This window comes from Antedon mediterranea, chromosome 6, assembly GCF_964355755.1.
Source record: "Antedon mediterranea chromosome 6, ecAntMedi1.1, whole genome shotgun sequence".
In the NCBI taxonomy this organism is placed as follows: Eukaryota; Metazoa; Echinodermata; class Crinoidea; order Comatulida; family Antedonidae; genus Antedon; species Antedon mediterranea.
Genome location: NC_092675.1, coordinates 4,018,912 through 4,033,725, shown reverse-complemented (window position 1 = coordinate 4,033,725; position 14,814 = coordinate 4,018,912). Strand labels below are relative to the sequence as shown.

The following is a 14,814-nucleotide window of genomic DNA, read 5'->3' as shown; positions in this document are numbered from 1 at the left end:
TCAAACTTCCATAAGCTACTGACAAATGAAACTGGTAGCTTAATGACTTCTTTCCTGAATTATTTTCAAATGCTGCCATTTTTATAGAGATCAGTAATATGTTTTTTTTTAATTCTAATGAACTATGTTCAATTATGTATGTTATTATATTTCAAATAGGTAAGCTGATTTTATTAGGCCCTCTATAACGATGACTTTGTGAAGTTTTTACAGATCTGTTGATGTGGTTTCACATTTGTCTTGTGACTTTCTCTAAGAACAATCTGGATGATGATATAGCATTCTGTCATAAATTAGCTGCTAAATCGGTTAACCCACTCAGTACTGTACTAACCTCAGAAATTCAAGAAAAGACTACATTATGTTGAAATAAATTTATCTAGTTTCTATTAAATATTTTGAGAAACATTAGTAAGCTTAATGGAGTTTCTAAAAAAAAAGACTACCAGAGACCGCACATGTTCATTTTGTGAAAACGCCAGAATACTGTAAGTTATATCTGATAGGCTAATCCTGGTAAAAATTGTAGTCATAGTTTTGACATGGAAATTAGTTTTACTTAACTAGTATTTTAAAGTTCATATTAGCAGTAAATACCATTATATCAAGAAACTAAATCCTTTAAAATTATTTTAGCGGAATACTAAATAAGGCGGATTTCTAGCTAATGATTGACAGAATGCTAACGGCTATACAGTTGTCTTATATATCTGAATTGTTGGCTTAGTGTTTATTATTTGCACCAGTAATGGATGTCCGTTATTGAAATCCTCAATGAACACATGGCCTCGGGGTGGTACAGTCTCATTTTTGTAAAGTAGTCGAGTGGCATATAGTAGGTCTGTTGTTAAAATATTTGCTTGACACTTTTACTATCTTTGGTTCAAATTTTGGCTTCAAATCTTGTCTTTACTCAGAGTTTTCTCGATTTTTGACTTGATACAACCTAATATGGCTTAAGACATAGTAGAACCTTGTAGGATCTGCTGTACATTATTAACAAAGGTAACCCCAATGTCCATGTATGTGCTTAATGAATAGTTCCTAAGTAGTTCCTTTCATTAGTACCACTGACCTTCAAGAAATGTGTTTACTAATGTTTTTATGGCAGAATTCTCTTTTTCATCTTCTCAGAAAAGTATAAAGTATTGACTCAGTTTATGCTTTATGTTTTAAGAGCTTTATGAATTGATAAGGTTGCTTTTACTGGCAGCAGTGGTTGACCCATAAAAGCTCCTAGACTTGCAACCAATTTTAACTCGCCTACTGTATAGGTACCCAAATTATGCGTTTTCGTTTTTTTGTCTATCTACTGTAGGTACACCCATAGAAAACTTCAAGTTAGATGCACTGTGCATGTAGATCAAAACATATTACATACATGATTTACATTACAATAGCCACTTTTATTCAAAATAGCGCTGTAAAAAAAATCAGTGGAAAATATGAATGCTCAGTGGAAAATATATCAATTGTCTTAGGTAATAGTGCTACTGTTTTGATCATGAGAACACATTTTTTTTTGTACAATTTAAATAAATCAAGTTGATTCTTATTTTAAAAGGGCAACAAACTTAAACATAATGACCAAAATCAAAGTTAATTCTTTCAATAATATTACAGTTGTGAATGAAAAATTATAGATGATGAAGAATGATTACTTTAAAACAAGCCTTATTTATGAGACCGCATAAAGTCAAAGAAAATTTCTATGAATATGGCATTGAATGAACTTAGATACAAAGCATATAATGTTAGTGACAGATTTTACTAAATATATCAAATGCATTTATAGATATTATAAGTGAAAGATAACATTCAAATGGCCCATTAGTATGTTTTGTAATGACCATTTAACCCAAAAAAATGAATAATTCAAAATAGATAAATCCTTTATGCAGATGATAACCTAAATAGTAAAATTTAAATTACATCGCTCCATTACACAAATCAAATCGATAATGACAATTTTACTTTGTCTCTGATCAATATAAGTATCATCATGATTGTAAAATTCAATTGAACACATTTGCTAATATTCTACTGTTATGTAATTTACAATGAATTCCATTTGTAACATTGGTGGTTACCTAAGGTGTGCCTTGCTTATATAACCAAGCATAATAAGCCTATTAACCATAGGGAAACTTTATAATTAATACTGTTTAAATACAGTACACAACAATTTAATCATGTCTGTCAGTTACCAGTTGTGTAGTTACCATTTGCGATTGCGAACAAATATTCAATTTTTCATTAAATTTTAATCATTCATTTTATCATCTTTGGCTGACTTTATTCAATAACTTCACATTCATTCAAGTAGGATGCCCAGGTTTGGTTAGTAATTCACCTGTAAAATATTTTATATGGATAAGTAATATGAAAATGATAGCCAGATATATTTTAATGGTAAAGTAATAGAAAAATAATCAAGAATTGGGTTGGGAACACAATTCTATTTTGAGAACGGAGAGGGCAGGTTTTCAACCTCTTTGATCAAGCACCCTCTCTGTTAACGGCTATTTTTCTCTGAGCATCCCTGTTGTGCTTACTTAGAATTGGAAAATTATTGCTATATAACTTATATTTGCTTATGACTTTTATGTGAAGTTTTACATGGGTGAATGTTCATTTACTAATTAAACTAATTAAGCCAGAACTTATGTTTTATGCATCTTTATTTATTATTCTATGAGTTGGTTAATTGCCGCAGTCTCCGAGTAGCAAAATATCTATGCGAGTATTTTGTATTGTGAATTATGAATTTGAAAATAAATTTTCGAGTAAAAGCAGAACATTTTCATAATATCCTATAACTATTTTACTGGTTTTGTTAACAAAATGTAATTCGGAGTGGAGTTGTGGCTTGGTGGTTATGATGCTTGCCTACTAATCTAAGGGTCCTGGGTTCAAGTCCTGTCATATGTCAGGATTTTTTCTCATGACAATTTGCAACCCAACTCTCAAAGACTTGTAATAAGTCTTTGTTTATGTAGAGCATCTTGTATATATGTTTGTCATGTGAACAGGAGAGCCACCTTTGAGAGAAGGACAGTATTGAGTTCACTTGTGGTTATCCTTGGCAATTTGCCTAAAATTGAATTATAATAATAATTAAAGAAAACTAAATACAGTGAAAATTACCAAAACTATTGGTGTCGTATAACACCATGCTTTGGTGAAATTGAGTATTGTGTTATTGATTATTTGTTTACAAGTTCTCTATTTGTTTAAAGCATATTCTATATCTTTATATTTTTCTTTATTATATTACATTATTTGTTACTACATATATTCATTGCCATTAACATATACACATAAAACTGTCTCATCCATATGTAATATCTGTTTTTCTTTTACTTATAATTACCAAATTAATGCTTGTATTGTAAATGTAAAATTTCCGTGCACAATTTCTATTTTGATTATTTCATGTATCTCGGTTTGATTTGGCAGTCTTATTTAGTAATGCTATGCCCCCGGTGATTATTCTGTTAGTTTGTTAGTAATTGTATATGACCTGGCCTGTTTTCCGATGCTCGACAGTTCAGATTTTTAACAACACGGTGAAAGACGAGGCTGAAGATAAAATCGTTGCCAACTTTGTTTTACACCTACAGATTCTCTTGACCAGCATGTTGATCCTAGTCGTTTTATTTGAGTGCCTATACTTATCAACATATGGCTGAATCAGTGTCTTGCAAAGTGTCACCGTTTGTATTGTAACTAATTTTTACAAATCATGTACAACGTGACAGTTAATTGCATATAGGTTTAAGGTTAATTGAGTTGATAACACTGTAGGCTATCCATAGAATATATTACATTTAAGTGGGTAATGTTTTAATGTTTAATTCGTTTACCATATTTTAGAGAGTTCATAATTTTTTTTAAAATTTCATTTTTTTTGTAATGATAAAGATGAAGAACAGACTCTGTAGTTCTTTATGTCAGTAAGAACCGTGATTTTCCTAATAATATTATACATTTTCTTCTAGGTTTTGCTGATCAAAATTCACACTGGGTATAACGCAATAGAAATAATTTGAATTTTTATTAGAAATTCTTTAATGTCATACATTATTTTTAAATAGTAAACTATTAAAATGATTGAATATTACCCCGGTCTTTCTGAAATGTCAGGACTTTTAGGTGATATTTATTAGAAGAAGTCACTTTATGAAAACTATTGTTATGTTAAATATCGCTTGATTTTCAATATTTTATTTATGAAAAATAATCCTGTGTTATGTTTTTTTAGTGAACAATTGTGTGGGGCTAGCAAGGATAAATTTTCATCCAAAAAATGCCATAATAATAATAAATAAAACTCATTCAATATATATCCATATTACTGTATATTTATCTCTATTTTTCAGTTGGCTTATGTCATCTCTCATTCATGTACTACAAGACATAATTAAAGAATACTGTATCCATACTCATTTAGTAGCTAATTATTAACATAGAAATCTGGATTTTAGACATCCTAGATGGACAGACTGAACTATCCAGGCAGATTTCCATATTTTTAGCAAAGACTAAAAATACTTTCAATTGTATTTCTATGTTGTTATTTTTCTAGAACACCATTATCAATAAACCACTTTGTTATGATTATTTTTGCTATTGGCATCATGTACACTGTTAGAAAATATTATCTTCTAACACTTTTAATTTAGTAACCTGATTTTTTTTTAGCATATGAAGGTCAAATAAGATTTTTAAACATAGTAATAATGAAACGAAAAATCAAAATTTAAAACAAATATAACTAGTTGTACATAGGTTGCCCAATTTGTAAGAAACATTTTTAAACATTTTTTAGAATTTATTAGTTTTGTAATTCATTATGTAGTTCAGCATGTGTTTGACCTGTTCAGATTAATTTCTTCAAACAATTGTAAAATAAGGAAAATGAACAAAAGAAAATATTTTTACTTTCAAGAAAAAGTAAACTAAAAATTGAAAAATAATAATGTAATGTGTGCACTATAGCATTATTCTCATCTTTCGTTCAGAAACACAAATGTATACAGTATAAAATAACATTTCATTGAGTTTAGACAAGTATTTGAAGCAGGTTTTTTTAAAGTAAATAATATATAAAACCATATTATCTACTTCATGTTTGTGTTGATACTAACTCTAGCCATCAGTGAAAGGTCTAGGTTTGGTACACCAGTCCTGTCTGTACAAATTTATTCACAGTACAATTGCGAAACATCTGACCAATTACCTTTAACTCATCGTGAATATTGTGAACAGTAATTGGAGTCTCTTTTCAAATTGTGATTTAAATTTAAATTAGATTATTAGTGAATATAGTTTATAAGCCTGTATTTATTATAGTTATGAGTGCAATTCTATGAGTGAAGTGTTATTTTATATTTATTTGAATTTAAAGCGGGGGATACTTATAATGCAAAGGTGCACACTTCAAAATAAAAAATAAACACACACAAAAATACAACAGAAGCAAAACGGCGAAACAAGCAAGATAAACAATACATTATGAAATAATAATTTTGTTTGTTGTTGTTTTTTCAAAAATTTTTTTAGAATTTGAATATTCCATTTTTTGTTTGAACATAGAATCTGCTTCCATATTAGACATACATTTACAAGCTAGTTTCTGCTGCTACGCTACAGTATACTACTTTGACATACATTCTATGTTACGGAATCATAATAAAACAAGAAGACTCTCATCATTTCGAAATAAAATAAAACTATCCGAATACATGAGACTGGATCTGCTCAATTTGGTGCAATTTGATTGGATATTAAATACCACAAGATAAATTACAGTATATTAATTGAACGTTTGATTGAAATATTGGAGTACATTTGTAGCCTAGTTTGATGCGAATGTTCGTATCTACATACTTTTTAATGCAGAAATTATTTCTTTTGATATAGTATTAATTTTAGATTTGTATGTATCCTTTCATGATTCACATGTATTTCAACATGATAACCTTTTTATCCTATCAATGTTTTTGAATAATCGTAGGCTAACAACTGAATATTATTTATACTGATATATATTTAAGAATACATTTTTAGCCATACTATCAACATGGTGGTCTAGCTAGTTGCAGCATTTTTACAAACTGTAATGTAAAATCACTTTTTTAAACAAATTAGTACAGAATAAATAAAATATCCACATTGCCTTTTGAGTATTTAATTTTTAATTTGCTTGCAGTATTTATTATTGGCAATAAAAAATATACATATGCTATATAATATTGATTAAATTCTCTGGTTATTTTAGCCTTATTACTGCATGCAACAGATTATTTAGTTCCCAATTAATGAAGCTCAACATATAAACACACTTTATGAATGAATTCCTCTCCTATTATTCTATATTTGGAGGCAATAAATAGGCTGTAATTATTTAAAAATTAACTTATTCGAATTATAGTGGCAATAAAAATATACATATGCTTTATAATATTGATTAAATTCTCTGGTTATTTAGCCTTATTACTGCATGCAACAGATTATTTAGTTCCCAATTAATGAAGCTCAACATATAAACACACTTTATGAATGAATTCCTCTCCTATTATTCTATATTTGGAGGCAATAAATAGGCTGTAATTATTTAAAAATTAACTTATTCGAATTATAGTGCATATTAAAAGATAATGATAGTTTATCCGATAACAATGCATAATTATCCCGGTGTTCTATTTAAATGTCTATTTACAATATGCACATGTTATATCAGATTGTTATATATATATCTTGTCTAGTAGAAGTTCTGTTCTTATTTGCTGTAGTTAGTTATCTCTCCAAAAAAAAAAGTCTTCAGCTTTAATTAACATAGCTACTGTAAACTTAATTTAAGAAAATATTATTGTTCAAATTCAACAACATATTATTTACAAAATATTTACATTCATTCTTTATTTGATTTTATTGTGTTGCCCATTTATATCTTGCATCATGTTTTACCATGTGTTTCATCTCAACACGGATCCTCTGACCCTGTCCAGATTTAAAGGACTCGATTGGATTGGATGGGATCCCAATGGTTTCTTTTCTTAAGCTCCATTAACTTGAAGTCAACTCCCTTTAAAACGGATTCTCTAACCATGTTCAAATTCAAAGGATTGGATTGGATGGGATCCCACTGGTTTCTTTTCTTAAGCTCAATTAACTTGAAGTCAACTCCCTTTAAAACGGATTCTCTAACCATGTTCAAATTCAAAGGATTGGATTGGATGGGATCCCACTGGTTTCTTTTCTTAAGCTCCATTAACTTGAAGTCAACTCCCTTTAAAATGGATTCTCTAACCATGTTCAAATTCAAAGGATTGGATTGGATGGGATCCCACTGGTTTCTTTTCTTAAGCTCCATTAACTTGAAGTCCCTCTCAATGTTCAGTCTCAATCTTATCATTTCTTTAACTTTTAGTCTTATTCATTTTGATAGTTTTCTTTTTTAATGAGGCAACAATAAAGAATTACTTTATAATATCTCATTATTGTGACAGAAGTCTTCTTTAGGAATATTGTTACAGTACATGTTGAGTTATAAATCGATGTATATCACATATCACTTGGTAATTAATACTTCATAAATTGTTTAATTAGTTTAGTAGCTTTCATCAATCAGAAAAGGAGATGTAAGGGATGTTATGTCTCTGTAATTAACATACTTATATTGTATATGTATGTTTTTCATCTTTAAATTAGTGCTTTCTCATTGGGATTTTAAGCTCTGTCTTCCACTATCAAACTAGTTTGACAACAACAGTGTGATGTGTCTAAATATGGTAGTGATATGCACAAATATGGTAGTGATATGACATCATTATGTCCATATATGGGCACATCACATTTTTTTGTCACATAAAGTTTGATAGGGTAGACAAGGCATTAAACAAAAGGAGACGGCAATGTGCATTCTGTCTTGGACTGAATAAAGAGCTATTTGATTTGAGTTCCTCTTTCCACTTTACCTGCAGAACCCCATTTGACATATTTAATATATACTGTTGGATATAAACAAAACTGCTGTATTTTTTTTACTTAAGATAATGAAAGAGTAGCTTGTAAATGATAGATCATTGATTCTAAAGACAAAGATGAATTGATCTGTTAATTACTACTTTGCTTTTCTATTGAGTATCTGTCCATCAATTAACAAAGCCATCAGATGTTAATCAATTCTTGATTGATTTATAGGTTCATCTAAAGATTGAATAAATAAATCAGTTGAAATCGATCAGGTATTGATAGATTGATTTATATACCCATCACAAGATTGATTTGCAATTAGGATTAAAAGTTTGTCTAATGTTTCAGCATGATTTCAGACAGATACGTGTGCAGTTCTATGATGATATGAAGAGACAGTTTACCGGTATATACAATCTGTACCGGTATATACAATCTATGGCATCCTTTGTAAAAAGGATTCATTCATTTATTTATTCGACATCATGTCCTGGGACCCCCAAAGCAACAGAGTCACCATAACATGAAATGTCTGCAGCCCCAAAAGAACTTAACTACATAAAATTAAAAATCAAAATACAGTTCAAAATGGATGGATACTCACCAATGGTAAAATTGCACTCATCATTGTTGTTGATATTATGAAATATGACACTCAGAAATTATACTCTTTTTTATATATATTTTTTAGTGTCAAAATAAATAAAATTAATACAAATAAAAACAATATGGGAGTTTTATGATGGGCCCACTCGAACAGCATGCTCATATGTTTGTGGACTAACATCTGCGTGGTCAGATGAAAATGAAAGTCATCCTAGTCAAAATAATAATCCATATAAAACATATGCCAACATGTTTAGCTAGTATTGTCTCGTCCTGTGCTTCAATTATGTTTGTATCATGTATTAATTATTTTGTTAAGGTGGCCAAATACTGTACAAGCTTTGCTCTTTTTTGGTCATCCTTCCATTTTTGCATATATTCATTACACTTGTTTATATTGGAAAATAAAAACTGAAACTGAAACTGATAAATGCTTTAGCATGCTAAATATCCCTGGATATGCCACTGAAGTATACGAAAAAAATCAATTAAAAATCTTGTAATTGGAGAGAAGTGAGTAAATTATTTGTCAAAAAACATGAAAGTAAAAAGTAAAACAGATAGACCTAAATGTACATTGCCATGCTTTTAATCTAGATCTTAATACGTTTGTTCCATTTCTGTCTTGATTACTTCAGTGCTTGCAACCATTTCATTATTACTGGAAATTTCTTAGATTTGTTTCCAATTATAGATAAATTTGACGAGACTTATTGATTGTCGAGTCGAGTTATTAAAAGTATTTTTTAATTGTTTATTGATTAGGTGAATACCGTAAAAATTGTATTTTTGCAGTTGGTCATTGATTGGTCAAATGATTGACAGTGGATACAATTACACGATTTATTACCCAAGAAATTTTTAGTAAACCTGAACGCAAGTAGGCCTAAGTTTATCTAAATTATTTCAGACTTTTTATGAACATATACTCCTACTAATACTACTACTACTACTACTACTATACTACTATTGTACTTTTAAGTTTTTATTTACATCAATCGGTAAATTGATGAAGTGAAAAAGCCACAAAAAAAGTAATCTTGTGAACGGTCAGTCCAGAAGGAGTGGCTTAATTCATAGAAATATGAAACTAGTCAAAGTGTTGATGGGTATTCATAAAACATAGTATTTTACTGTTTGTAATCTCTGCAAATCCTGATTTATAACTTAGAAAACCCGTCTAATATTATTCTCATTTCTCAACAACATTAAACACATGAAACAGGTTGTTTTGTGAGTGGGTGTTTATATAAGTAAGTCTATCATATAACTACATTTTAATATTTAGCCAGCCTTGTAACTATCTATTATAAACAATAATGTTTAAGTTTTATGGCAGTTCTTAAAGATTAGGGCTACTGACTTTAAGTTTATTGTTTCACACACAATACAATTTACACAATACAGAACATAAATTAATAAATATAATTGTGTGGGGAGGACGCATTAAGCCAAGGCTTTAAGTTTAACTTCTTAACAGTGTAATAGTTTCTGGTCCACACAAAATATAATTCAAAATCTGTTTAAATACATATATAGATACCTCAACTATTTCACATTTTCTCTGGCTGAAAAATGTTTTTTTTTATTTTTATTTTTTATTTTATTCAATCAAAACCAACAGCGATAATTACCGCCACTAACAGGTTTGATACAAACAAAGCCAGGACTGTTTAAAGCACCTTGATTGGTCCTAACATTGATCAAGGGCTTCTCTCGTCCAGTGCCCACCTTGACCAGAGGTCTGAGGCAGATACTAGATGTCAAGTATAACATTACAATGTTATAATTTAGTGTCGTTGTTGTTTATGGAATGTCTCTGTACAACCGATGACATAGTAACAAGGTAGATTGGATTAATTCATTGTGCGCATTCATGTAAGTTGGGCCATGCTTTTTGCTTGACACTTGGTTTTTAGGTCCACATCAATGCTTTGCTCCGGTCATCGCGAATTGAAAGCTTCATAATAAATGCCAAATTAAAAACAAAATCTACGAATGATATCAATGATAGAAGGTCAAGTCTTTTAAGTACAGCAACCTTTGTTCAGAATTGTTTCTGTTTCTGTCAGTTTTCATTGTAAATTAATGATTTTTGATTGAGTTGTTTATCTTTCACTAATATTGTGAATGTTCCTTACTAGAAACATTCCTAATAAATGTTGAACATAAACAAATCAATTGGATTGTTGTATACAAGAGCTGTAAAGGTTTAAACATTGCAGTGCCCGTAAATAGAGGTTGTCTATCCTTATGTCAGATAACGTTCTCTATCTCATCACACATCACAATCCTTTTCATTATATACAGTACCATATTCCACATTTTATAATATAATTAAATCCAAAGGTAAAGTACCAAGTAGGAGCAATGCTATGGGTGTTTATAGCCATTGTATATCATTATACAGAGATACAGCAGACTTTGTAAGCAAGCAGAAATCTACATAAAAGAAACAGCCAAACAGAGGAACTATTTACACCGCTGTGTTCTCCAGCACTTTGAAGCTCCCATTTCAAAGCAAAATATACAATGTGAAACCGATATCATTAGATGTGTTACAAGCTAGATGGAGGACATACAGTATATTAAGACAAAATAATCAAATGCCTACAAATACAACAGTCTACTTATTGAGTGTGCAATTTACCAATAACTTTGAAAAGGGACTTGAAAGCACTAATATTATCAGATCCAACTACCACACTACCAACAAAATTCAAAACTGCAACGAACCTACAAAAAATAAAGAACATGGCAACTGACAGAAAACTTTGGAGAAACTTTCCAGCAGAAACAGAGTAGCCGAGGCGAAAAAGTCAGAAGACTATTCGGCGGTATGGCGTTAAGTGTTTTTTGTCCAAAAATATTAGAATGACATTTCTCACTTCTCTTGCAGAATACAAAGATATACCAATATCAATGTTTGTTATTTTATTATAATGGTAATGAGAATAATTAGTTTATTATTTTAAAATTTAGTTCACAGAAAGCAAGAAAGTAGGTTAGAATAGTAACAAGCTTAAAGCTTATGTCAGGGTTGTGAGCTTGGCTGACACTTGCCACTGGGTATACTTCTCTTAACACCCTCTAAACCGTTTATTCATATTTTTATAACTCCATTAAACTGTCATAAAATAAAAGAATTAATGACAGAGATTGTTCTTTGTTTCTTTCATTTCGTTTTAATGGATTATTTTCTTTATCTATCTTTTACATCGATCATTACTTTCGTTTCAATTTCTTTTGATGGTCATCTTATTTTCTTTTATTTTTTGTTAGGGTGATTATCATTTCCGTAATCATCTTATACCTTTCGGCAGGTGATTAAGACGACAATCGCTGAGGGACAAACAAACTTTGAATCGTATGACAGTAGAGGAAATTGGATAAAAATTGATGCGACAACATGAAACAAAACCACTTAATAAAATTGCTATACACGATGACTCTACATAAAGTATGATGTCAACCTTTAACTCTAGTAATTCAAAATTAATATATTTGATTACATTAATAGGTTTATACAGGTAGACACCTGTGTCTTAAAAGATATACAATTTGTTATACTTGACAAACATTTTTATAATCTAACCAGGGAGTTGTAAACTCCCTGATCTAACCATGCCTTAAATATGCAATCAATAATTGAGGTTCAGGATTCCAACCTGCTTGTACAAGATTATGGGAAAGAAAAAGAGATTTCATACACATTGTTTACAGTAAAACTTTGAACTTGTGTAATAACATGTCATTTTAAAGGTTTTTATTTCTTTAATTAATTAATTTTAGTATAAACAGAAAGCCATTTTATACAAACAATTGATGGATATAAATCCAAAAGTGTTTTTCATATTGCAAGTGATTGGGTTCTGTTGCTTGTCTATACCAAGTTCAATTTCTTTCTGATTCCAATATTTGGAAATAGAATTACTGTTTTAACAAACTACATGTATTGTTCTGAAGAAAGTAAACTAACTACAGAGGGCGATATTTCAAATACTATATTGCCAACATATCTCTTTCAACTCAAATATAACTTGTTGACCATTTATCTTTCAAGGTGTTTAATTTAAGATCTGTCTGTCGAGTCTAGTGGCGTCCAGTGGTGAATTCCTATGCTTGTAACTGTAGGTCGTCTGGTTGGCGGCTTGTGTTTCTTCTGCAAGAGGGCGCCTGTGAGCCTAATGATAACCTTTTTGTCTTAGCCAAAGTAATCATTTATATTTGACATATTTATTTTTTTATGATTCCTATTAATGAAAATTATTTTTCATCAGCAGAACCAACGTCAAATTTCAGAATCATATTAATCTCTAGTGCTGACATACAAATTGTATTGGTTTGTTAGTATTAACACGTTTTTTTTAATAACTTAAATTCTTATTTATTGCACTTATATATATATATATATATATAAAGGTATATAAATTAAAATATATTCTCTTAATAATGGATTGAACACTATGAATCACTGTATGAAAACTAAACAATTAAAAGAAGCCATCTTGAAAAGAAACCATCAATTGTTTTTTGCACAGCTGGTGTTCCATACATTCACCTCTTGCTATATACCAACCCTATCATCTCATGTGTGTTCAGGTTTGAAAATGTTCACTAATTTCCCACCCACCTTTCAAGTGTTGATATTGACAACAGCTTCTGTAGCTTCTCATTGTTTTCTTTCATTTTCTCCAAGTCTTTGCTGGGAAGGAAGTTGGTTTCATGTGTTTATGTATTTTTTCTGTATTGGGGTGCTTGCAGGAAATGTGTTTTTGTCTGTGTTTTATCATCTACCACTCTTAGTACTGAAGTGGAGATCATTGCTATTCCCCTACTAAACCCTCTTTGTATTATAGCGCCTTCATATCAGAATACTTCCTTTAGAAAGTGTTGGTGTATGCTATTTAATCAATATGGAGCATATAGATTGATTGATAGTACTTATTAAAGAGATAATACAGAGACATAAAAACAATTACTATATTATCAATTCATCTAAAAGTAGTAATCATTCAAATGACAAACACTCTCTATTTGTTGTTATTTGACAAATGACACAAGATTTACAAGTCATGGATGTTATTTATCAATCATCAATAAGTTTTTGTTTAATCCTACAGGTCAGAAAGGTCTTGCGGTTATGGTCATTGTAGCAACAACAAAAAGCTGAGTTGTCAATGTATGATAAATTGTTTGAATTCGCAAACAAATGTGCTAAAATGATGCTTCATTAAACTCTAATTGAAATTTATATTAAAATAAGTAGTTGATCAAGGATGTATGTACACTATAAATCCTGAACAAGTTTGGAACTGAATTTCATCCAGTTGAAAGACCAATTCAACCATTTGGCAACCCAATTCAACCAGTTAAAAGACCAATTTCCTCAGTCGAAACACCAATTCCAGTTCCAGTTGAAAGATCAATTTAACCATTTGGAAAGGTCAATTTGGAAAGACCAATTCAACCAGTTGAAAGACTAATTCAACCAGTTAAAAGAATAGTTCAACCAGTTGAAAAGACCAATTCAACTATTAGGAAAGACCAATTCAACCAGTTGAAAGACTAATTCAACCAGTTGAAAGAATAGTTCAACCAGTTGAAAAGATCAATTCAACTATTAGGAAAGACCAATTCAATCATTTGGAAAGACCAATTCAACCATTTGGAAACACCAATTCAACCAGTTAAAAGACCAATTCAACCAGTTGAAAAGACCAATTCAGCCAGTTGAAAGACTAATTCAACCAGTTGAAAGAATAGTTCAACCAGTTGAAAAGACCAATTCAACTATTAGGAAAGACCAATTCAATCATTTGGAAAGACCAATTCAACCATTTGGAAAGACCAATTCAACCAGTTAAAAGACCATTTCAACCAGTTGAAAAGACCAATTCAACCAGTTGAAAGACCAATTCAACCATTTGGAAAGACCAATTCAACCAATTAAAAAGACCAATTCAACCAGTTGAAAAGACCAATTCAACCAGTTGAAAGACCAATTCAACCATTAGGAAATACCAATTCAACCAGTTGGAAAAAACAAATCAGTTGAAAGACCAATAACTTCAACAAGTAGGTAAGACCAGTTTGCTATACTTTTTATTTATAATCTATGATTCATATCGTTTTTACATATTTATTATAAACATTGCTATATTTGAAGAACTATTACATCATACAGACATCGCTAACATTTCTTAAGATCCATGCAAAAAAGTCCAA

The 14,814-nt window shown here is 30.2% G+C and overlaps 1 protein-coding gene across 1 annotated transcript in view; it reads left to right on the top strand.

Annotated features, from left to right (window-relative positions):
• The window catches only part of LOC140052210 (uncharacterized), a 32,677-nt gene extending 18,848 nt beyond the window's left edge, over window positions 1-13,829 (top strand). The window contains exon 8 of the mRNA XM_072097667.1: window positions 13,710-13,829. Coding sequence (XP_071953768.1) covers window positions 13,710-13,759 — 50 coding nt within the window. The 3' untranslated portion in view covers window positions 13,760-13,829. The remainder of the gene's footprint in view (window positions 1-13,709) is intronic.
• The last annotated feature ends 985 nt before the right edge of the window (window positions 13,830-14,814 follow it).